Raw genomic sequence first — 26,329 nt, 5'->3', positions numbered from 1 at the left:
TGTCCCGCAAAAAACAAGACCTTATACAGCTATATTGACGCAAAAATAAAAAAGTTATAGCACTTTGAATGAGATGATGGAAAAACGTAAAAAATGGCTTGGTCATTAAGGTCTAAAATAGGCTGGTCATTAAGGGGTTAAATAAAACTGTTTATTAGTGTGTTTGGTGCAACTTTCTAATTACTTTTTATTCAAAATAATTTTTACTTTTTGAGATGCATCTGCTTTGTTTTCTGTATACAGAGCAGCTGTATCTTGCGCTGATACCCTGTATCCGTCAGGTCAGCAGCACTGACGGCTTCAGTGTCAGCGAGTCCTGCATGTCTCTGACATGCAGGATCTACTTGTTATGGATCGCATCTAAATGAGAATTCCTGTACTGTTGAATGTGCTGAGGTAAAATTGGCCAATGTTTCTAATAAAATGATGAATTTGAGCATAATGGGATGGTAGGTATTTATAAAATAAAAAAGCAGGTTGGTAGAGATATTGAAGGAGATGATGTCCAGCACTCGGTCTGTTAAAATCCAATCTTTAATTCATAAGTTTAAAACCAAAGTAAAAACATTCCCGGGAAGAGTGCTTATGCGTTTCAAACCGTTAAGGTTCTTAGTCATAGCTGTGACATATGTTGATGACTCTGTTGTTCTGCCCAGATTGTCTGTATGCGGATGGTGGCATCTGCCTACCCACCGGTTTGGTCTGGAACTGGATTCCATTGACGTTTCTAGTTGCCTGAAAAAACAGGGGCATCTCCAGTTGGATCCTAGTTTTCTGCCAGAGCTGCTTTGTTGGTAATGAGAGTAACATCTGAGGTTGGATCATGACCCCTATATACCCTCTAAAATGAATAGTCCTCTATATCTCTGGGAAATGTTTCCATCTTTTTTCTTAGTCTTCTCGCGGTATTCTGTCAAAATACACGTAGTTTTTTTTTTTTTCTTTTAATGATGTTCACTTTTCGCTTGGCAGAAAAGATATGAGTTGTAATTCGATAGGTGAAACCTTGTTCTTTTTGTTTCCTTAACAGATTATTGTAGATGGTCGATTAACACAATTAGGTTAACCCCTTAATGACCAGGAGTTGTATATTTTGATTGCACCATTTGTGGATGCACGTAGTATGTTGATGATAAGCTTTTATTACTTTTTTTTTTTTTTTTTGAATGGGAAAAGAAACCGATATTCCAACATTCTTTCACGTTTTATATTACGCCGTTCACCATGTGGCATTAATAACATGTTACCTTTTTTTATATGGGTCGGTACGATTGCGGCGATACGGAATATGTATAGGTTTTCTATGTTTTTACTACATTTGCACAAAAAAAAACGTAAAAAACAAAAAATAAGAATTTGTTTTTGCAAAGCCGCATTTCAAGAGTCGTAGCTTTTGTATTTTTCCATCGATGTGGACATCTGTTGGCTTGTTTTTTCGGGACAAGGGGTAGTTTTCATTGGTACTATTTTGGGATACATGGGACTTATTTATTAACTTTTGATTTTTTTGGCGAAGTAATTCAGCGTTTTTTGCAATTTTTGTTATTTATATGCAGTTTACCCCGCCGTTAAATCAATGTGTTAACTTCATTGTTCGAGTCGTTACGATTGCGGCGATACCATGTGTAATTTTTTTATTTATTTTTTTACAATTTACAATGCGATCTGATCACAGATATAATGCTTTGGCTTACTTGGTATACCAAAGCATTATTGCCAGTGTAAAACTGACAGGCAATCTATTAGGCCATGCCTCTGGCAGTTACTGAAGGTAGACCTGGGGGCCTTTATTAGGCCCCAGCTGCCATGGAAATCCATCGGTGCCCCGCGATCACGTTGTGGGTGTACCTATGGGGTGACAGAGGGATCTCCCTCAGTCAAATACCTTAAATGCCGCGGTCACTATTAATAGCGGCATCTAAGGGGTTCAACTGCTGGAAACGGAAAGCTCATCAATTCCGGCAGTTGCGGCTGTGTATAACATCCTGGCTGATTCAAGCGACGGATATATCCGTCATGATGCGGGAACTAGCGCCCGTTTGTGAGGGATATATCCATTGCTAGTCGTTAATGGGTTTAATTAAACATTTGTTAAAAATGTTGTCAAAGTGTTTACAATAAGATTCATCTTCTTTGAAAAAAGTAAGGGTCCTTTTACACGGCACGTGTGAGCGAGCGTCGATCACCGAGACAGCCCGTTGATCGGCGCTCGTTTGCTACTTTCACTCGAAGCAATGATTTCTTATGTATGGTGACGAGTGTTCATTACTCCGATCGTTCGTCCCCATACATTTTCATCATGTTGGCAGCACGTTTCCCTGACTACACAGGGAGATGTGCTGTTCACAATGATGATTTTTAATGCTGCATAAAAGGAGCATAAAAGGAGCGTGTTTGCTCTTCATTGTCTGATCGTTGCCCTGATTACATTGTTTTCCCGATCATTGGCTCGTGTAATAGGGCCTTAACTTGTAATGTAGCCCTTGTGGTATTCAGTTGCCATGATAGTATTCCACCAAAGTAATACAGTGAAGCTCCAGTGGTTTCAGCGTCCTATATGCCTGTTCAAAATAACGTGTCCTTAATCTATTTTAGTGAGTAAATCACTTGTGCAGCTTTCAGGACACTGGTTTTCCCAATTGAAAGGAAATGAAGAAACAATTGAATAACCTCATGTAAAATCTGTTATTGCTATGACTGTCTATACATGTGGTACCGCACTGCAGGCTGCCATAAAACCACTTTCATGAACGTTTTCTGGAACCGCTTCACATGGGTTTTTCTGATGTGGTAGTGTTTCAGCAGAAAGCACATGGAAACATTCCCTTAGGCCTCATTCACACTGTATTATTTTGGTCAGTATAAGGCCCTGTTCAATTCCTTTAGGAATTTGGAGGCAGATTTTTAACTGCCTGCACTTTTTTTCGCCGTGTTTTTCCCCCGCTGCCATTAAAGCTAATGCAAGGACCGTGGGCAAAAAAATGCATTGAAAAGCGCTGCAGGTTTGTTCGGTCGATTTTTGGTGCTGATTCTAACGCAGTTTCTGTGTCAAAATCGGCGCCCAAAAACTCTATGAACTGAGCCTAAGTAAGGCTGCTTTCATACAGCAGTATTTTGCCTTAGTATTGAAGAGCCAAAGTCAGGAGTGGAACCTACACAGAGAAAAAGTATAATGGACAGATTTGCACCTCTGCTGTGTTTTGGACCCACTCCTGATTTTGGCTTACAAATACTGACACAAAATACTGACCAATATACTGCCATGTGAAAAAGGCCTTAGGCCTCACTCAGACGAGCGTATTTGATACATAAGTGAAGTGGAGTACTATACGGACCACAAATAATCCACTTTTTGTCCGTATGTACATGTGTGTTTTAATATCCGTACGTGTGTGTTCATCCGTATTTGGTTCTGTATTTACGGATGTATTTATTCAGTATTCACATACGCTTATTACTTCCTGGTTTCTAAAACTCCTCCCTGACATTATTTTTCAAAGAAATAAGGCGGAAAAACAAAAAATACGTGGTAAAACCAATAAAGTCATATATTTTACACACATCCCATTAACTTCTGTTGGTTTAAAGTTCCGTAATACGCAATGCGATAGGGCATGTTGTGATTTTGAAAATGTCGTCACGTATGGAAAAGCAAACGTATGCCAAAATTCTTATCGCCATTTTTCGACAACGTAGTATGGATCTTTCACATGCGTATTTTGATAGTATTTAGTAATACCATCATCTGAATGAGGCCATCTCTCTGTAAATTAATCTTACCTGCAGTGCGGTTTGCTAGATTGGAAATGCCATGTTGATTCAGACCATTTTTGTGCTTCCAGGATATGCCGTAAATGTCTGATAAGCGCGGGTCCCGTTGAAATGTTGTAAATGTTTGTTGGGAATACCCATTATATAGAAGCAATACTGGCACGCTGCTTATGATGTTTGTTTGAAACTTACTTTTCGGTACCTTAGGTGGTCGGGAGGATGACGATGAGCATGTCAAGGTGACGCATACCACCAGGAGTAACAGTGTGCTGGACCTTGAAGCTGGCTATGTATCGGATGTGAGTAGCTCATCTGTCCAGCGTGATAGTAAAACGAATGCCGAGCCTCCAGACTTAAACACAGAAGAAAATATTTACTTCTTAGATGCTTCCACAGAAGGGAACATTGGTCGCTTTTTGAATGTGAGTAGAGAAAGTCCTAAAATGTAAAAATAAAATTATAATTGTAAATGACTGTTTTTCTACAGCTTTCAAGTAGTTGACTCCTAGCTAACTTTAGACCACTGGGAGCTGTAATGGGGACTATACTAGGCTCTGTTCACATCTATGTTGTAGTTGCCATTTACAATGGAAAGCACGATGGTTCTGCCATATCACGAATAACACTGGCACCGGCAGACCTCATTGACTTTTATAATAAAATCTGTCAGGTTCCATCGTGGTGTCCGTCAGATTTGATTGAAATAATATATTGCTGCATGCAGCCTAGGTTGTCACACAGATTATTGCAGTGAATCAAGTGAATGGGGCTGAGCTGCAATACCGAACACAGTCCATAGACGAGAGTGGTGCTGTTTCTGGAAAAAAAAGCAGAGCCTTGTTTTTCTAATCCTGGATAACCCTTAAAACGAAAGCTTTTCATACACCCTAGATCTGCCGACAATCTAATGTGTATAAGGGTAGCCTGACATTTCCCATATGGCAGCTGTCCGGAGGAAAGAAGCATTAGAGATGTTGGATTTGCCAGACACCACCCCTCTCCCCATTTAAAATAAACATGCTTGCTCAGCCGAGCCGAGAGTGCGTGTTCATGGGGAGAGCGGAAATATGGCTGATGGCCGAACAAGAGCGTGGCCACCAGCTGTATAAAAGTTAGGGCTCTGTCGTGTTTATTTTTGTTTTTTTTTATACTGGGCTCCAAATCTCCCGTTTCCCTTCACACATCCATAGTGTCACATAATACAATTCTGTCTTGCAGCCAGGGGGAACTCCGTTCATAGGGATTTTTACATCGATCAGTGAACTCCATAATAAATTCATAAGCAGTGAGCTCCCCCTGTCTGCTGGCAGACACAATTACAGCCTTTTAAATGTTTTTTTGTTTCTTTCTGCTCTGAAGGAGGTTTCTGGAGTACTAGGAAACCTCCCCTGGATATGTCACTGCCCTTTACAGTGCAAAAGGATGGCGGCTGCCTAAAGCTGGGCTATTACACAGATATTCTGGAGAATGGAAAGAAACAGGACTGGCTTTTATTACGATAATTCACCTAAACTGGGAAAATCTGTACTGTATCAAAATGAACATACTACAGGTGTAAATTTGTTGTAAAAACACAGTAAGGATTTTGTCATTGGTTGATAATAAGGTCTACAAAGAATACAATATCTTTCAACAGGAATTTCTAAATGTTTCCTTCCTTTCTCCCTGTACTTTACAGCACAGCTGTTCTCCAAACCTTTTTGTGCAGCATGTGTTTGTGGAAACGCACTACAAAAAATTTCCATGGGTGGCATTTTTTACAAAAAGGTTAGTACCCTCATTTATCAGGGTAGTCATGAGAATTATGGACATTTATAGAAAAAAGTTAAAGGGGGATTCTGACAAATACATTTTTACAGATGCTGAAACAGCAGCTCTATATGGAAATTAAAGAGGTTGCCCCATTTCACCTGTAACAAAAAATACCATAAATCTACAATATATTAAAAATGTATAGTGCGAACAGCCATAAATTTGGTAATCCCCCGAATTCTACGGCTTCTCGTTTGGCACTTTCCTCTTTGATGTGAGCACTACAGAGTCCGGAGCCCACATCACTGCAGTAGCGCAGCAATGTGTTATCATAACACTGCTTTGCTTCAATGCGCATTTCCGATGGTTCAATCCAGTCTGAATAGGGGGAAGTTACAATTTACAGTCAAGAGAAGGTCTCGGCTGCGTTTGGAAAAGCACAGGGGCTCTAAGGATAGACGAATGGGATGTTTCCTTTGTAACTGCGCATGTCCGAGAGCCATCCTATTCATCTCTGTGGGGACGATCTGGGGTGACCGGGCAGGGAGCTTCGAGCATGCGCAACCAGTGCACTCTCCTGAGAACCCGGCCATAGGATGAGTGAGCACGGCCACCTCAACAATGCACCAGCGGTGGCCGTTCACAAGGAGAGCGTTCTATAAACTATTTATGGGCATCAGGAAATTTGATTGGATAAAAATTAGAAATAAAGCAAGGTATTTGCAAAAATGTTTATTGTGCCAATATCTATAGAAATGACATCAATCAGTTATGTTGGAATACTCCTGCAATTGAATGAAGCTAATAGCATAGAGCACTCACATTTTTAATTCTACGAACTTGTATTTACACACGGAGGTGCATATGCTAAGGGGTTTTTTTAAGTGGATCACTAGAGGTTAACTTTAATTCCATTTATAAATGTGTTTCTCCAATGTACACTGATGTAATGACTAGTGAACTTCATACAGTTGTTCGTTACTAAGGGTTTTTGGAAATGTATAAAATTGATTTAGAGTGTGTCCTTTTTTTTTTTTTTTTTTCAGCTTCATAAAAGCCGGGACTGAGTTGACTTGGAAATACAACTATGATATTGGAAGTGTCCCAGAAAAAGAGATTTCTTGTTTATGTGGACATAAGACTTGCAAAAATATGATTATATAGAATGTTCTTAAAGGGAGCCTGCCAGTGCATTTGTAGCCACTAATGCACCAGCAGACCGTTGTGTAGCTGGGGTTTTGGGTTCCAAACTTGCCCACGTCAAAAAACGGACGTTTAGGGAATAGTATAGTAAACTACAAATTGCGGAGATTTATGGCTTCACGTGCGCATTCGCCCGATGTTGCTGGACTTCTTACCCGGACTCGTTTCCGTAAGTTCTAATTTACTTCACTAACTATTCCCGAACCTCTTATTTTTTAGGTAAGCAGGTTTCAAACACTAAACCCCAGATGCATAACAGCATGTTTGTGGTTTAGATTCCCTTTAAAGGTGTTTTCCCATAATCTATATTCGTGATAAATATGGATTATGGGAAAACCCCTTTAAATGGGATCTCAAAATAGTAGGAATTAGATATCCAATCTAATTATAAATTTTAGTTTTGAGGACCATATGAAATGTTGCTGTTCTTTTTTTAAGATACATATGAATTTATTTCGCTTATTTATTTCTGTCAAGACTGTACATTCTCCGGTTGTTGTTGTTTTTTTGGTAGACTTTTCATGTCTGATCTCTTTTAAAAAAAAAACAAATCCTTTCATTATACACCAGGGCAGACAGTTCACATGCCAAAACAGAATCTCAGGAGGCAGGAGCGGATTGAGACGGTTTTGGGCTGCTATACATTAAAGTGTAACTAAACATTTGACAACCCCACCAATCACTAAAATGAAGTGGCAGAAGCTTGTGTGAGCGCTCAGTTGCTTCATTTCTGTTCGGCTTTTTCCGGAAATCAATGTATCGGAGTACCGGCTCATAGACTTTGTATTGAGTACTTACTATGATACATTCATTTCCAGAAAAAGCCGAACAGACAGGAAGCGGCTGAGCACTCACACGCTCGCTACAAAAACTCACCATTTATAGTGTCCCAGGCAAAAATAATGTTCCCTTTTGGTACTCCACACACAGTAATAGTACCCCCTTCTGTGATTCACACAGCAATAGTGCCCCCACACAGTTATAGTGCTCCCCTTGTACTCCCTACACAGTAATGCCTTCCTATGCGCTTCCACACTAGTAATTTCCCCTATTTTGTCCCAATACAGTAGTTAGGTCAGCTTTGTGCTCCCATATAATGTCTGTCTTCTTGTCTTCCCCTATATAGTAGTTAGGTCCCCATTTGGCCCCCATATAGTAGTTTGGTCCATTTTTGGCCCCCATATATTAGTTATGTCATCTTTGGGCCCCCATATAGTAGTTAGGTACCCCTTTGGGCCCCCATGTAGTAAGGTCCCCTTGTAGTGGTTAGGTCACGCTTGGCCCCCTATAGTAGTTAGCTCACTCTTTGGCCCCATGTATCAGTTAGGTCCCCGTATGGAAGTTATTTCCCCCTTTGTGCCCCCACATAGTGGTTAGGCCCCCTTTAGTCCCCATATAGTAGTTAGGTCCCCTTTGTGCCCCTATATAGTAATTAGTCCCCGATTGTGCCCCCATATAGTAGTCAGGCCCCCTTTTGCACCCCTACATTCTAGTTAGGCTAATTTTGCCCCCATATAATAGCTAGGTTCCCATGTGCGCCATAAAAAAACCAAAAAAAAAACACTCCCCTAACCTCATTCCCACAACGAGCGTATGGGTCATCTGCCTGCTTCTGCTGTGTGAAATAAGCCGTGTGGACATACCCTTGTGGCTTTTAGAGTATGTTCACACGGCAGCGTCCAATAAGGTGCTCGTACTCGCGTTTTTCGCGGCGTCAATTACGGACGTAATTGGAGCTGTTTTTCAATGGAGTCAATGAAAAACGGCTCCAATTACGTCTCAAGAAGTGACATGCACTTCTTTGACGCGGGCGTCTTTTTATGCGCTGTCTTTTGACAGCGGCGCGTAAAAAAAAAAGCCTGTGTGCACAGAACATCGTAACCCCATTGATTTGAATGGGCAGATGTTTGGAGCCGTATTTTCGGACGTAATTCGAGGCGTAAAACGCCTGAATTACGTTCGTAAATAGGGCGTGTGAGCATACCCTTAATCTTGACCAATAAAGGATTGGCATATTATTCATCTCATTGAGTGCTGGATATCCTACTTTTGATCATTGCTAAGCCTCCGTGTGTCCCAGCTGCTTTCCATGCACTTTTACCTACACTTGGGTGAGCTGACTATTGCATATGTTTTGGATCTCTGGTGGTTTATGGCAGTAAAGGGATTAATATATCATATTTGTACAACTGTCTCGGTGAACCTGTACATTAGCACTCCACCCGTGGACTAGGGGCTCAGGGAGTTCTTGAATAGGCAGTTTTGAAGCTGCACAGCTGGTGCTGACTATGGAGTGGAATGCTTTTCCCATCCGAGTTTTTGTAGCGTGAGTTATGAATGACGGCTTTGCAAACCTCATGAAATTTGCGCACAGTTTGCATAAGACTTTTTTTTTTTTTTTAAAGCCACGTTCTTATTCAGATTTGTGAATGAAAATGTAATGAAAGTAACATGTATATTGACGAATTCTAAAATTGTATCTGCTGTTCTAGAAAAAGCCCCAGGCTAACTCCAGTGTGTGCTCTTTGCATGCAAGTTGCACACAAATCTTGCGATGGTTGATATTGAAGCCGTCACACACAAGTCAAATGGGAGCTACAAAAAGTCAGTGTGTATCCCCAGTCTTAAAAAAACAAACAAAAAAAACTCTCTTGGCAAAACTTTATACATTGTGTTCTGTCTATCCCAGGGCCTGAAGGAGCTGAGCAGCATTCAAACAACATCAACAATAGAATCCCTGTATCATGACCTGCACCAGGCAGAACACTGTGCTTCATTTTTGCACAGACTGTTCCTTTGTGGCTTTGCCGCAGGGGACTACAGTAATGGACGTGTAGATCTGCATGCTTTAAGGCTTCCCCTCCGATGGCGTTCATGTATGTGATTAATGCGTTACGGGGTTAAACTGAATTTACAAGTACCGAGGGAACCAAAAGTACACTCCTCATGCCTTCTTCAATAACCTTATTTACAATAAATGTTTACCCCAAAATGAGGTATCATAATTTTTTGAGTGTGCACCCTAATAAAATGTGGTACATATGGTTATCACTGTGAGCTGGGTTCTCTCACCAGAATGTAAATTTATTTCTAAGTTCAAAACGTGTATGTATTTATGTCTGCCTGTCTGCACTTACGGTTACGGGTTTGAATCTGAACAAAAGGGTACTCCGTTTCCTTCCCACACTTCAAAAACATACTGATAGGTTAAAGGGGTTTTACGGGACATTTAAAAGACAGGCGGCACGCAGGGGATTTCGCTGTTCTATGCTGGTCTTTCTAACTTTTATAGGAATTAATGACATGCCGTTCCATCCATGTGACCGCTGCAACCAATCACTGTTCCCCTAACGGTGATGCTGGCAAGAATGGCGTGTCACAGCTGAGACCAGTAATTGGCTGCAGTGGTTACAAGCATGGAACGGCATCTCATCACTACAGAACAGGTAAACCGGCTGGCAGAGACCACCTGAGCATCGGCACTGGAGTGGCGGGGGATTTACCTGGGGAGTATGATTTACGTTGGTATTTTAGTGTAGCTATTTTGTGACTTAGGCCTCATTTTCACGCGTGTCGTACGCACCTTGATTACTCTATGGGGCAGTGCAGACGATGCGTGAATTTTGCGCAGCGTGAGTGCGTTGCGTAAAACTCACGACATGTTCTATAATCATGCGTTTTTCACGCATCACGCACCCATTGAAGTCAATGGGTGCGTGAAAACAACACATGACACACGGACGCTCCTGCGTTGCATGCGCGAAAATCACGCAAGAGCTGTTATGTCCATGCAAAAGAGTCTATAAAGCTAGACAAAGCAAACCCAAACCAGGAAGTGTCTGCGTTTCCATTGCGAGGGGGCAAGCCTAGTCAGTGTCTGGAGACTGTGTCAAGCTTGCTTGCTGTGTGTGAGATAATCTACTGCCATGCCGCGGGGGATGGACGTCGAGCGCCTCATCCTCTTTGTCCAGGACCATCCTGCAATCTGGGACACGCGCTCAGAGGAGTACCACAACAGGACAGTCAAGGAGGACGCCTGGGAGGTGGTCGCCCAAAACCTTTTTGAGCAGGAGTGGGAGAGTGGCCGAACCCGGGACCGCACTCGGTTGGGTGAATACCACGCATTTTCTGTCAATGCCTGTCATCCCTATAGAAGACCTGGGGCCCTGTATGTGTATTCCGCGCATTAACACGTGAAACTTTGGTGGAGCAGGCGCATCACTGTGTCCCACGTCATTGGCACTGCAGGGCCCTTCATTTAGAAGTGAGAGGTGATAGTTCTGATGTCGTGTTATGTGTTTGTTAAATCCAACAGTCCAAGATATCAAAACACGGTGGCGGAGCTGCCGTGATCAATTTCGCCGAGAGATGGGTGAAAGGGGACGCAGCGGGGATGGCACATCTCGGAAACGCCCCTATATCTACACCAAGCAACTGATGTTCTTGAAGGACATCATGGAGATGCGCACGTAAGAGTTTATGCCTTTGCATGTGTCTAATGTGTGTTTGGCCATGTCCTGTTTGCCAACGTGTTGGTGTGGGCATTGTTCAATCTGCTATTCTGACGTTTTTTTCTCCTTGTAGAACCACCGACAATTTGGAGGACACCGCAGAGGAGACTGACGTCGCCGAGTCTCAGCAAGAACCTCCTGCACCCAATGTCCTGCCGCCCAGCCCAGAGCCGACACCCCAGGAGCCCGCACCTGGCCAGTCTGCAGGGGCCGTCGCCTCTCCAGCAGAGGAGCGCCCCGTGCGTGCCCGCACTCGCCGTGTCCGTGCTCCACAGCCCGCCACAGCTGCCCAGGTAGATACTCGTGTCCTCGAGTACCTAAGGCGAGCCGCTGAAGAGGACGGGAATGACGCGTTTGGGCGCAGCATAGTTCCCTTCCTACAGCTGGTGCCCATGGACCGTATGGGGCGTCTGCAGGCGTCGATAGTCACATTGATCGACGCTTCCAGACCGCCCCACAATCCGAACATCTGCTTCACGGCCATCGAACAATGGCGCAGTACAGCCATGCCGGCCACCACGCCCCAGGTGCCTGGGCCATTCCACCCTGTCCCCCATATGGCACGGCCGCATCCATACATGCGCCCTATGCCTCCCCAGTTCCCTGGGCCAACATTCCACCCCCAACATCAGCACCACTATGCTGGCGAGGAACAAGCTACCCAGCTGCAGGTCCAGCATAGTGGTGCTGAAATGCAGGCGTATGCCTCCCCGGGCCAACAATACCAACACCTATGAGTGTGTTGGTGCGAAGATTTTAGGACGCCACAGTTGTGTTTGGTGCAGGCCTGCCAACGTTTCTTTCATTCTCCTTTGTTTAATGTGAATTAATATACACCATGTCGGTGTTTTTCTTTTGATGGCCAAAGTTAGAGTTGTGGCCAAACACAGCATTAAAAAAAATTATTGTTAATGGTTTGATTTCGTGTTATTATTCATTGATACCACACAACACAAGGTTTGCCACACATTTCCTTTGCCTACACTCTCACACACTTCTGCCCTTTTGGTCCAATGCATACACACGTGATATGAGGTTTTATTTAATCTCTCGGGGTTTGACATGGATTGCAAGCGGTGGCAACGTTTAGGAGCTGCCATGGGCCCCGAAGCAAACTAAGTACACTTGCAATTGGACTTTCCGAACTTTAGGCCGCACCACATGCTATCTCCGGAAAGTAAGTCGGCAACTGTCTAAAGTCCTGCTCAAACCCCGACAGATGTAAGCTCGCAACCCGTGTCAAGGGTCCTCATGTTTTGCGAGTCCCTAACTAAACACCAACCCCAAAAAAACACAAAATAAATGGTCACATGTGACGTGTGTAGTGAAGCCGCCAAACAACAGACACCCCTTCAAAGGTCATCACCCCCCCACGGTGCCGGTCCAGATGGGCACTCAAAATATGCCGCCAAAGTATCCCGCACTCGAAGGCCGGAAGAGACAGATCGGCCGAGAGGAATCACCGGGCCAATGTCACTGGTGCCTGCATGTGTTAGGATATATTCGGCATCAAAGGTAGCATCATTAATGCAGCAGAAGTTATGCAGAACTACACATGCTTGTATAACACGTGTGACATTCTGCATGGACAATTGCATTGTTGTCAGAAAGACACGCCACCTGTTCGACATAATGCCAAAGGCACATTCCACACATCGCCGAGCTCGGCCAAGGCGGAGATTGAACATGCGCCGACGGTCATCCAAGCCCCTTCTTGCAAAGGGGCGCATGACTTGTCTTGTGAGTGCAAACCCCTCATCCGCCACGATTACATACGGGATTGGGGGGCCGCTGGAGCCCGGGAGGATGGAAGGTTCCGGCACCGCCAGACGATTATTCACGAGTCGCTTCCCCATTCTTAATGAACGGAATATGCGTGCATCTGCCGAGCTTCCATACAAGCCAATGTCAACAATAGTGAAACAATAATTAGTGTCCGCCAAGGCTAACAATACCATAGAAAAATACTGCTTGTAGTTATAGTATTGCGAGCCACTGCGTGGGGGCTTTCTCACACGAATGTGTTTGCCGTCTAGGGCACCAATGCAATTTGGAAATTCACTTGCTCTAAGAAATCCCTCAGAAATACTTAGCCACTGTTCTGTCGTGGGCTGAGGCATGACCGTGGTCTTTAACCTCTGCCACAACACGACACAGGTGGATGTGACAATGAACGAAATGGTGGTCACTCCCAAAAGAAATTCAAAATGTAACGAATGATAACTATTGCCTGTGGCCAGAAATCTAGAAAACAACGAGAAAGAAAAACAAAGGCAGAACACATGTTAGAGGGGGCTGTTGAAGCAGACAGTGTCATGGACTAAGTAATAGCAGCTGCACACATACCTCAAGGTCACAAGCAGCCGTTCCTCGGCCGAAATGCAGCGTCTCATGTTGGTATTCTGGTAGGTGAGACCAGAGCGAGTTTGCTCAAGCAGAAGGTCAAATGTGGCCACAGACATGCGGCAGAAGGCTCGAAATTTTTCAGGATGCCGGCGTAAGTCCTCATACAGGGTATGGAAATGGCCTTTTATCGTACGTTGGGCCACAAGTGGATGAACCCAAATGCGACTTCTTACAGGCGTCTGGTGCTGCAGCATGTGTCGGCGCTCGCCAAACCGACGTGAGATCATCCAGACAAGAAGCACACGCGCCAGCGATGGCGAAGGCATAATTGTGTCGTGTCAAGGCGATTACAACGTGAAGGGAGAAACACACACTGTGGTTTCTGCAGAGGCGGAAATAAGGTTCTAAACAGGCTTCTCCCAGCAAGCAGGGGTTGGGCCATCTGGCCTATTTGTAGGCTGGCGTCCCAGTAATCCCCTCTGCGTTTTTTACGCGCGCTGCAAACACTAGTCGTGCGCGCGTTTTAAACGCAACAACGCTGCGTATACGCAGTGCATACGCAATACCAACGCGCCCAAAATGCAGCGTTTTTTGCGCGCGCAAAACGCACACGCTCGTGTAAATCAGGCCTAAAGGAGACAGCGATTTATTATTTATTTATACTTCATCACTGCGTTCCGAGTGCCATAACTGTTTTAATTTTGCTTATCTTTTGCGGGACCACTTGTATTTTTCAATGGCATGATTTTTGGGTGCATATAATGTATTGTATAGGCTAGGTTCACACCATGTTTTTGCATCCAGTGTAAAGGTACTGATTTTTTTCAAGATTAGGGAAAAAGGTACCTTTAAAACAGGATGCCTATCCTGTTGCCATTTTATTTGTTGTGCAAAACACAGGATCCATCTGGATCCTGTTCTTAACCCCTTAAGGCGTTACTCCTTTTTAGTGGGTCGTTCCCGCAAATGGGCGTACAGTAACGCCCTGAGGATGAAGTGGGCACAGGAGCTGTGCACGCTTCATCCTTAGCGGGTGTCGGCTGTAATATACAGCTAACATCCCGCTGTAACGACGGCGATCACGGTTCTCTCCGATCTCCGCCGTTTAACCCCTCAAATGCCACTGTCCATAGCGACAGTGGCATTTAAGTGATTGGCACAGAGGGAGGGGGCTCCATCTGTACACCTTTGGCCCCTTGTGAAAAATCGCAGGGTGCTGATGGTTGAAATGGCTTCCCGGTTGCCAGGTACGGGAGAATATTAGGTCCTACCCGAGGCAGAACGTAATAGGCTCAACTATCCCTGTGAATAAGGCCTAACGGTCATTTTACAACGGACATGTCCGTTTTGCGCACGTAAAAAACGCTTCGTTTTGCGCGCGCAAAAGGTCTGTGTCATCAGCATATGGTGCGCGGCTGCGTGATTTTCGCTCAGCCGGCATCATAATGACACTCTGATTTTTGTTTACAAACAGAAAAGCATGTGGTGCTTTGCTGTTTTCATTCATTTAGTTTACTACTGTTGCGCGAATCACACGCGGCACCCGGACGTGCTTCTGTGTGCCGAGCGCGATTTGCACGCACCCATTGACTTCAATGGGTGCATGCTGCGCAAAACATGGGCAAATATAGGACATGTCATGAGTTTCTCGCAGCGCACATACGCTGCGTGAAATTCACTGACAGTCTGAACGGCCCCATTCATTAACAGGTCCGTGCGACGCACATGAAAATCACGCGCGTAGCACGGACGTATAACACGTCCGTGTGAATAAGGCCTTACAATACAATACACTGCACTACACAAGTACATACAGAAGTAGTGCAGTGTATTGTACAGGGGATCAGAAGATCAGATCTTCCAGTCCCCTAGTGTAAAATAAAAAGTTTTCGATAAATACGTTTTAAGTAATAAAAACAATAATGGCCTTGTTTCCCTGATCAAGCCCTTTATAATTAGAAAAAAAGACAAAAACTACACATAATAGGTATCGCGGCGTGACCTATAAAAAATATCATTATTTATCCCGCACGAACACAGTAAAAAAAAATACAATCAAAAACAATCGCAGAATTTGCTTTTTTGGTCACGTTGTTTCCAAAAAAATTGTATAAAAAGTGATCAAAAAGTCGCACATACCCAAACATGGTACCAATAAAAACGAGTGTGTCACGCAAAAAACAAGCCCTAACACCGCTCCGTCAACAAAAAAATAAGAGTTATGGCTCTCAGGATATGGTGACACTAAAACATTTTATTTAGAAAAGTATTTTTATTGTGTAAAAGTAGTAAAACATAAAAACTATATAAATTTGGGATTGCCATAATCGTATCGAACCGCAGAATAAAGTAAACATGTTGTTTATGCTGCACAGAGAACGCCTTAAAAATTGTTAAAAAAAAAAACAGCAAGAGAATTTGTTTTTTGGTCTCCCGACCTCCCAAAAAATGTAATAAAAACTGATCAAATTATCACATGTACCCCAAAATTATACTAATAAAAACTACAGCTCGTGCCATGAAAATCAAGCACTCACACAGCTCGTCAACGGAAAAATAAAAAGTTATGACTGTCGGAACCCAATAATGCAAAACGACGGCCCAGACTAATTTATATGTGCAGCAGTTCTTCACCTAAAACCCCACGTCATCATTTGCTAGCCCCCACTGGTAGACCCTGTAAATGCAGCGGAAGCTATGAAATTTTGAGGTCTGTGCTACATATGGGGCAAGTGAAGTCAAAGATTAGGCAATGCTGGAGTGCGGATATTTTGTACAATACCACGGACACCCTTTGGAAGTGCGACTCATTCACCCAAAAATCCGCCCTATGCCTAAAGGATTGGTTGAAAGCGTACGTCACTATCCATGGATAATTAATTTTATTATTCATTTACCCCATTATTACATCATCCTGACATGATGCACTCCGCCCAGCTTACATATAACCTAATGTACTCCGCCCAGCTTACATATACCCTGATGTACTCCGAACAGCTTATATATAACCTGATGTACTCCGCCCAGCTTACATATGCTCCCACATTATAAACTGAAACACCAGTAAAACACTAAACAAAACTACTACCAAGCAAAATCTGCGGTCCAAAAGCCAAATGGCGCTCCTTCTGGGCCTGGCAGTGTGCCCAAACAGCAGTTTATGATCACATATGGGGTATTACTGTACTCTGGAGAACTGCTTAACAATTTATGGGGTATGTCTCTCCAGTGGTACAAGCTGGGCACAACATATTGGGCACTGAAATAGCGTATCTGTGGAAAATGGCAATTTTCAATCTGCGACATCCACTGTGCACTAATTTCTGCAAAACCTTTGGGGTCAAAATGCTCACTACACTTCTAGATGAATTCCTTGAGGGGTGTAGTTTCCAAAATGGGGTCACTTCTCGGGGGTTTTCACTGTACTGGTACCTCAGCGCAATGCAACATGGCGCCAAAAACTAATTTTGTAAAATCTCCACTCCAAAAACGAAATTGCGCTTTTTCCCTTTAGACCCTTGCCGTGTGTCCAAATAGCAGTTTACAACCACATATGGGGTACTTCCCTACTCAGGAGAAATTGTGTTACACATTTTGGGGTGCCTTTTCTCCTGTATTCCTTGTGGAAGTGAAAAATTATGAGCTAAATCTACAGGTTATTGGAAAAAAAAAAATTTTTTCATTTTCACGGCCCAATTCTAATAAAATCTATAAAACACCAGAGGGATCAAAATGCTCACTACACCTCTAATTTAATTATTTGAGGGGTATAGTCTAGAAAATGGGGTCACACCTGGGGAATATCTACTACACTGGTACTTCAGGGGCTCTGCAAATGCGACATGGCCCCCAGAAACCAATTCAGCTATATCTGAGCTGCAAAATCCAAATGGTGCTCCGTCCCCTCTGAGCCCTGCCGTGGGTCCAAACAGCAGTTTATTACCACATATGGGGTATTGCCATAATCAGGAGAAATTGCTTTACAAATGTTGAGGTGCTTTTTTCTCCTTTATTAGTTAGAAAATTCTAAGTTTTTTCAGAAAAAAAAGTATATTTTCATCTCCACAGACTAATTCCAATAAATGTTGCAAAAAAAAAACCTGTGGGTTAAAAATGCCAACTATACCACTAGAAAAATTCCTTGAGGGGTATAGTTTCCAAAATGGGATCACTTTTGGGGGCTTTCCAATGTTTAGGTCCCTCCAGCGCATTGCAAACGCGACACGGCACCAAAAACCAGTCCAGTAAAATCAGCAGTCCAAAATCCAAATGGCGCTCCTTCAGTTCTGAGCACTGCCGTGGGTCCAAACAGCAGTTTATTACCACATGTGGGGTATTTCCCTAATCAGGAGAAATTGCTTTACAAATGTTGGGGTGCTTTTTCTCCTTTATTCCTTGCAAAAATGCGAAAATTGTAAGTTTTTCCAGAAAAAAAGGAGATTTTCATTTTCACAGACTAATTCGAATAAATTTAGCAAAGAAACCTGTGGGGTGAAAATGCTAACTATACCCCTAGATAAATTCCCTGAGGGGTGTAGTTTCAAAAATGTGGTCACTTTTGGGGTGTTTTCACTGTTTTGGTACCACAAGATCTCTTCAAAACTGACATGGTGCCTAAAATATATTCTAAAAACTGCAGAATCTGAGCAATAAATATTGAGATGCATTTCTCGGGTAAAACTTTGTGTTACAGAAAAAAAATTATTACAAATGAATTTTGTAAAAAAAAAAAGAAATTTTAACATTTCACCTCTAAATTCCTGTGAAACGCCTAAAGGGTTGAAACACTATCTGAATGCTGTTTTGAATAGTTTGCGGGGTGCAGTTTTCAACATGGGTTGTTTTATGGGGGTTTATAATATATAGGGCCCTTAAAACCACTTCAGAACTGAACTCGTCCTTGAAAAAAAATAGCCTTTTGAAATTTTATTAAAAATTTGAGTAAAAAATAGTGTAGTACCGTGTTAGCCAGAGACAATAAAGGTATCATACCTATTATACTTTTGTCTTTTTTGACACAAAAGTATTTAACATTTCATATTAAAAATTTGAGAAATTGCTGCTAAAGTACTAAGCCTTGTAACGTCATAGAAAAATTAAAGGATGTTCAAAAAACGATGCAAACAAAGTAGACATGTGGGAAATGTTAAATTAGTAGCTCTTTTTGTGTGGTATTACTATCTGTTTTACAAGCAGATACATTTAAAATTAGAAAATTCCTAATTTCAAATTCTCTAAATTTGTATTTTTCACGAATAAGCAATGAATTTATCGACCAAATTTTTTCACTAACCTAAAGTACACTATGTCACGAGAAAACAATCTCATAATCGATTGGATAGGTAAAAGCATTCCAGAGTTATTACCACATAAAGTTACAAGCCAGATTTTAAAAAATGGGTCTGGTCCTGAAGGCCAATATGAGCTTGGTCCTGAAGGGGTTAAATAGGAAGAAGCCTGCATAATTTTTGGATGCTGTTGCTGTTCCTAAAAGGAAAAAAAAAAGAAATTTTGTTTGAAGGGAGGTGAAAAAAAACCCAGCAATTCCGCCATTTTTTTATGGGTTTCGTTTTTACACCGTTCACGTTGCAGTATAAATGACATGTTAACTTTAATATCGGAGGCAATACCAAATTTATATAGTTTTTGTTATGTTTCAATACAAATTTATGCGCATACTGCATAGACAACCCCATTCAGATATATAGCATGAATTTTTCAGTCGGCAACAAATCGGCCATGCATACATATGCTTAGTGAACGTCCATTCTTCACTAGGCTGCAGTTCCCCAAATATTTGGCAAGCAGAATCATAGAAAGACCGGCAGGAGATCTGGGCAGATGGTGTTCAGTTGTAACAACCACCGCATGCAATTTGGAAACCGTCTGTATGTTACAAGTCGTGCCCCAATCGTTGAGGCTTAGAAGATTTTCAGTTCACGTGGTTGTTCCACACTGACCCAGTATCTTATATTCCTGGCTACATCACCAAAACCAAACCTAGTTATGACCCCAAGACGATCCTGTGTTTTATCTTGTGTGTCTGTGCACTGCCAGAAGCTGGGTGGTAACGAAGAGAAGTGGATGATGCTCATTCGTCAGCATCATACACTTCTATTCACAACGCCCAGCTAGTAAAACAAGTAAAAACGCCCAGATGTAACACACAATACACGCCCACTTGGACATAACTTTAAACACGCCCAGTTGTACTTAAGAAAGGCTCATTTGCATAAATATAAAAATGCTCATAACTTGGCCAAAAATGCTCGTTTTTGAAAAAAAACAAACGTTACTGTTATCTACATTGCAGCGCCGATCTGCTGCAATAGGAGATAGGGTTTGAAAATCTGGTGACAGAGCCTCTTTAAGCCAGATTGAATGCAAAGTTTTTTTAGCCACATGGAACCTTAAAGATCGGATGAAGTGGTGTGTAGGATGATTGGGTGATGCCTCCTGTTTGTTGACGTGCCAGTTATCGCCACTTGTTGCAAACTGAGAGGGACTTAGTCCTTGAACTGAGAGACATTGATTTATCACTTCAGCAGATCGCTACGCGCCTAGACCGAGATGTCGAACTTTTCAATGTTGCGTAACCCGGAGGTTGGGAGAACAATGAATGGGAATGACAGCAAGACGTGCTTGAAGGTGAACCTCTGCACAGACAGATCGTCTGATTGGAAGAACTGCACGTAATGATCCATTCTGTACTGCAAGTGAAATTGAACGTCACATCCCAAGCCTAGGACGGCAACCAACTTCAGATTGCGTTTGCACAACATTTGGCTACAAGCCAGACGTCCAGCTACAGGTGCCCCATTGACCACATGCCACTGCTCTGAAAGGCTATCATGGTGCACAGCAAGAATGGAGGTCTATCCTTTAGAGATGATGCAATGATAGCTGGAGACTGGTCTGTAGACCATGTGGGCAATGCCATGAAGAGGCCTTCACAAGAGAACGTCGCACCGGTCATACTCCCAAGATTATGGTGTGGGGTGGCATAATGTACGGTAGCCAGACCCCTCCAGTCTTCATTTAAGGTGCAGTAACAGCTCAGCGTTACATTGATTTGGTTGTGGAACCAGTGGTACAGCCATTTCTCCAAAGTGTCCTAGAAGCCATTTTTCAACAGGACAACACCATCATATTTATTGTATAGATCATAAAAAACAAACCATGTTTGCCATTTACATGCTGTTAAGAAAAGATCCAATAAAGAGTTCTGACATTTGCTTACATAGTATGGCGCCACCTGGCGTTTAAAGTCTATAGCCATGTGCACGTCCACCTAATGAGCTAAATGCTGGTAGACACGAATGCTCAGTCACTCACCCCACAGTCAGTTCTCTGCATAATGATGCTGTGTGAACAAGGTAGAGCATCTATATCTGATGGCAGTAGATGGGTACCTCCATCCTATTTACCACAATGGCCTTCAACACATAAAATTATTAGCAACTAAAGCTTATATGTAAACCTGAAGATGCTACTCAAGATCTACCTCAACCCCTACCCACCTTAATAATCTAGATCATATAGCCATATAAAACGTAAAAAATTAACATTAGATCTATGCTCTCGAATATCTTTAAAGATATCAAAGCATAATTTGGGATGCATTGCTACATCCACCCTCTCTCATGTAAATGTATCTAGCAGTTTTGTATTTACTGAATTTATATCTTGTCGGTGTATGAAAATATATTGTTACTACTTTATGCATTTAAAGGGATTGTTCAGGTTACGGGTATTTTTTTATACTGATGACCTATCCACAGGAGAGGTTATTAGTGTATGATCAGTGGGTATCAGACACCCACACTCCGCACCGTTCAGCTGTCACGGCTGCCTCCGGACGCCAGAAGCCATGTAGGGTCTGTGCGGGATCCGGATGGCTCCGACCAATGTATAGCAGCCGTGCTGGGTTACTGCAGCTCAGCTCTTATTCACTTGAATTGGGAGCAGAGCTGCAGTCTTGTAGACTGGCCGCTGTACAGTATACAGAGCCTTCTACTTCCTGCATTGACAACTGCATAGCTTCCTGCGCCTGGAGCAATGTTCCCTCTAAGGCTATGTTCACACGGAGTATTTTGGGGGAGGAATATCTGCCTCAAAATTCCATTTGGAACTTTGAGGCAGATATTCCTCTCCCTGCACGCCGATTTTCGCGGCGATTATCGCGCCGGTTTTTGCCCGCGGCCATTGAGCGCCGCGGGCATAAAACAGCGAGAAATACGCTTTCTCCTGCCTCCCATTGAAGTCAATGGGATGTCAGAGGCGGAAGCGCCCGAAGATAGGGCATGTTGCTTCTTTTTCCCGCGAGGCAGTTTTACTGCTCGCGGGAAAAAGACGCCGACGCCTCCCATTGAAATCAATGGGAGGCGTTCTCGGGCCGTTTTTGCCGAGTTTTGCGACGCGGTTTCCGCGTCAAAAAACTCGGCAAAATACCCCGTGTGAACATAGCCTAAGTCTTGGCAGCTCCTGAGCGGGGCAGTTAGGGAGCAGGGCGAGTCTCCATCAAAGGTGGGCGATCTGATGACCAAAAGTAAGACCCCCAGTAAACGCGACTATAGCGACTAAATAAGAGAATAAGAAAACGTATATTAACCCGTTAGTGACCGCCAATACGCCTTTTAGCGGTGGCCACTAATGGGCTTTATTCTGATGCATATGCCTTTTTACGGCACTGCATCAAGATGAGTAAACAGAGCAGGGAGCCGTCAAATCTCCCTGCTCTCAGCTGCCAGAGGCAGCTGAGGGGTGGGAGCGTCCCTGCTCTGCCGTGTGAGATCGATATAAGTATCGATCTCACATGTTTAACCCCTCAGATGCGGTGCGCAATAGCGAGCACCGCATCTGAGTGGTTTTGGAGAGAGGGACGGAGCTCCCTCTCTCTTCCACCGACACCCGGCGATAAGATCGCCGAGTGTCTGTGTCTTCTATGGCAGCCGGGGGCCTAATAAAGGCCCCCAGGTCTGCCTGTCATGAATGCCTGCTAGATCATGCCTCTGGCATGACCTAGCAGATGCCTGCCCGTTTTAAACGGACAGGCAGTAATACACTGCAATACAGAAGTATTGCAGTGTATTATAATAGCGATCGCAGAATCGCATATTATAGTCCCCTAGTGGGACTAGTAAAAAAGTAAAAAAAAGTTTAATAAAGTTAATTAAAAAAAATTGTGAAAAAAAATGAAAAACCCACCTTTTCCCCTTACAAACTCCTTTACTATTAAAAAAACAAAATAAATTAAAAAAGTTACGCATATGTGGTATCGCTGCGTCCGTAACGACCCCGACTATAAATCTATTACATTATTTAACCCGCACGGTGAACGCCGTAAAAAATGTAATAAACTATGGAAAAATTGCTGTTTTCTGTGAATCCTGAGTCCAAGTCTTCCCGCAAAAAAAAAGCCTTCATACAACTGCATCGGCGGAACAATAAAAACGTCACGGCTCTTCAAACATGGAGACACAAAAACAAATAATTTTGAAAAAAAAGCGTTTTTACTGTGTAAAAGTAGTAAAACATACAAAAACTATGCAAATTTGGTATTGGTGCAATCGTAACAACCCGCTGAATAAAGTTAGGGTATGTGCACACACACTAATTACGTCCGTAATTGACGGACGTATTTCGGCCGCAAGTCCCGGACCGAACACAGTGCAGGGAGCCGGGTTCCTAGCATCATAGTTATGTACGATGCTAGGAGTCCCTGCCTCTCTGCAGGATAACTGTCCCGTACTGTAATCATGTTTTCAGTACGGGACAGTAGTTCCACGGAGAGGCAGGGACTCCTAGCATCGTACATAAGTATGATGCTAGCAGCCCGGCTCCCTGCACTGTGTTTGGTCCACTACTTGCGGCCGAAATACGTCCGTCAATTACGGACGTAATTAGTGTGTGTGCACATACCCTTATTGTGTTATTTATATCACATGGTAAACGGCGTAGATTTAAGACGCGAAAAAGCGTGGCGAAATTTCAGGTTTTTTTCTTTCCCCCCCCAAAAAAAAAGTTAATAAAAGTTAATCAACAAATAATATGTCCCCCAAAATGGTGCTATTAAAAAATACAACTTGTCCCGCAAAAAACAAGACCTTATACAGCTATGTCGACGCAAAAATAAAAAGGTTATAGCTCTTGGAATGCGACGATGGAAAAACGTAAAAAATGGCTTGGTCATTAAGGTCTAAAATAGGCTGGTCATTAAGGGGTTAAATTCGTTTTAATTACTTTTTTAAATACTAAATTACAAGTCCAGCAGTAAAATAGACCGTTATAAACACCAATTATAGGCATCAATGAAAGAATCCCTCATTACACCACTGCCCCTATAGATAGTGCCATACAGACCCCCCAGTAGATAGCGCCACAGACCCCCCAGTAGATAGCGCCACACAGACCACATTGTAGATAGCCACACACAGCCCACCTTGTAGATAGCCACACACAGCCCCCCTTGTAGATAGCTACACACAGCCCCCTTGTAGATAGCGCCCCCCATTCCCTTGTAAGTAGCGCCGCATAGCCTCCTACTTCCCTTGTACTTAGTGCAAACAGCGGAGAGCGGTAGCCCATAGCTACAACTCTCCGCTCTGACTGACACGACTCACCGACAGGAGGAGGAGGAGGTGGTGGTCATGCGGCGAAGATCAGATCACTTTTGTCTGGGGTCGGTGACGGCACAGGACTGGACCAGTTCAGTTACCTGACCTCATGTCAGGTGACTGGATTGGTCCACTCCCGACACTGACCTCACTTGTCACGTGCCGGGAGTTCTCATTGGGTGGCCGCTCAGTGAAGGTGAGTGAGGGAGGAGATTGAGAAAATTCCGCCAGCTGCACGGACAGTGCGCAGGCTTTAAAGTTCAGTGAGCTGGGGGGCCGTGTAAGGTGCGCAGCCACGCACCTTTATAGGGAACATTGGCCTGGAGGCGTCAGACTAAAACATGAAAATCAATTGTTACTCTATATCTCAGCGGCCTTCGGAAAAAGAATATTACACATTTGGATTTCCCCCTCTCCCTTTCCTTTTCAAATGGATTAAATTGAATGATCTCAATCCAAAGAACGAGACAAAGTCTTTCTTATCTGCAGTAGATTTATGCTTCTCTCAAACCATATCAAAATCAAGATAAAGCAATGTTTTGGTACCTTGTATCTTGAGCAATCTCTAAACGGATATGTCATACTGGGATTATGACTTTACCGCAATATAATACCAAAGTTTGATACAACCTTATTACCTTTTAGTGATTCCCAATTGTTCAGACCACGCTCCCTCACCCTTCCTCCTGACTTTTTGCCCTCTTGTGACAAATGTCATAGAATTCATTGTCAGAAAACTACCTGAGATATGTCTTGAATGTGAACTATAGAATCCAGCATTTTTAGAGATCCTGGACTGTTTGGACATATGTAATACTACATAAGATATACCCTGATAATATTACACGGAAATTACACTACCTCTCCGTCTGCGGATGGGGGAGCCGACTGGAGCAGATTGAGGAATACCTCTGGTTCTCGGGGATGAAATGTATCCCCCAGGAGGCTATCGCTGTCCTGGAGGAGCCTATTTCCCCGGAGGAGTGGTCATGGGCTTTGAAGGACTCACCGACAGGGAAGGTGCTGGGCCCTGATGGCTTGCCTATACAATACTATAAGGCCTGCTCGGACCTGCTCTCACCCCATTTCCTGCATGCCTTCAACTCACTTACTGAGGGGGCGCTCTCTTCCTCAGGACACGCTGAGGGCTTACATTACGGTGATACCCAATGAGGGGAAGGATCCATCCATATGTCAAAACTATCGCCCCTTCTCTTTGCTGAACGTGGATCTGAAGCTGTTTGCTATGCTGGCTCATAGGATTACCCCCCTCCTCCATAATGTGATACATTACGATCAGGTAGGCTTCATGCCTCTTAGGGAAACTCAAGATAATACCACAAGGGCAATTAACTTGATACACCACGCGGCTGCCTCGGCCCTGCCCACGCTCTTGCTGTCCACGGATGCAGAGAAGGCCTTCGACAGGGTCGGCTGGGACTTCATGCTGGCCACCTTGCGGCATATTGGGTTGGGCACTCACACGATGCAGTGGATTTCGGGTCTCTACTCCTCTCCCTCGGCCCGAGTTAAGGTCAATGGTACTTTTTCGTCCCCGCTCGCTATCTCTAACGGTACGAGGCAAGATTGTCCCTTGTCTCCCTTAATTTTTATTTTGTGCCTGGAGCCCTTCCTGTGTCAGGTTCGCTCCAATTCAGACATAGCGGGTGTACTGCTGGGAGGACAGTCCCATAAGGTCGCTGCGTATGCGGATGACCTGCTTTTCATTCTCACCGCGCCCAGGATCTCTTTGCCCAATCTCCTGACGGAGATGAGTATATACTCGAAATTGTCCAACTTCAAAATTAATTATCAGAAGTCGGAGGCTCTAAATGTCTCGTTGCTGCAGTCTCTGGTGGAAGATCTGTCGGGAGTCCTTCTGTTTCAAATGGGCTAGAGACTCGCTCAAGTATTTGGGGGTACAGCTCTCCAGGGATCTATCTCGCCTTTACGCAGTTAACTACCCTCCCCTTCTTCAACGTGTAAAGAGCGATCTGGATTCCTGGACGAAGGGCACCTTTACTTGGTTCGGCAGGTGTGCAATTTTTAAAATGAATATACTGCCATGGATCTTGTACCTCTTTCAGGCCCTGCCGATTCATATTCCCCGGACCTTATGTCAAGCCCTGC

General features: G+C 43.6%; 2 protein-coding genes across 3 annotated transcripts in view; both read left to right on the top strand.

The window, feature by feature from the left end:
* SETDB2 (SET domain bifurcated histone lysine methyltransferase 2) overlaps window positions 1–8,749 on the top strand; it is a 64,336-nt gene extending 55,587 nt beyond the window's left edge. For both annotated transcript variants that reach the window (XM_075851786.1, XM_075851787.1), the window contains 3 exons: window positions 3,979–4,193; window positions 5,450–5,538; window positions 6,570–8,749. In XM_075851786.1, the coding sequence (XP_075707901.1) occupies window positions 3,979–4,193; window positions 5,450–5,538; window positions 6,570–6,687 (422 nt within the window). In that variant the 3' untranslated portion in view covers window positions 6,688–8,749. The remainder of the gene's footprint in view (window positions 1–3,978; window positions 4,194–5,449; window positions 5,539–6,569) is intronic.
* Window positions 8,750–9,814: 1,065 nt separating this feature from the next.
* On the top strand, window positions 9,815–12,121 carry LOC142742241 (uncharacterized). The gene is made up of 2 exons (XM_075851788.1): window positions 9,815–11,195; window positions 11,311–12,121. The coding sequence occupies exons 1-2, from the start codon at window positions 11,020–11,022 to the stop codon at window positions 11,972–11,974; spliced, it is 840 nt and encodes a 279-aa protein (XP_075707903.1). The 5' UTR covers window positions 9,815–11,019; the 3' UTR covers window positions 11,975–12,121.
* The last annotated feature ends 14,208 nt before the right edge of the window (window positions 12,122–26,329 follow it).

The sequence above is a fragment of the Rhinoderma darwinii genome, chromosome 2 (assembly GCF_050947455.1).
Source record: "Rhinoderma darwinii isolate aRhiDar2 chromosome 2, aRhiDar2.hap1, whole genome shotgun sequence".
Taxonomy (NCBI): Eukaryota; Metazoa; Chordata; class Amphibia; order Anura; family Rhinodermatidae; genus Rhinoderma; species Rhinoderma darwinii.
The sequence above is the reverse complement of the archived record's forward strand: the minus strand, read 5'-3'. Positions and strand labels throughout refer to the sequence as shown.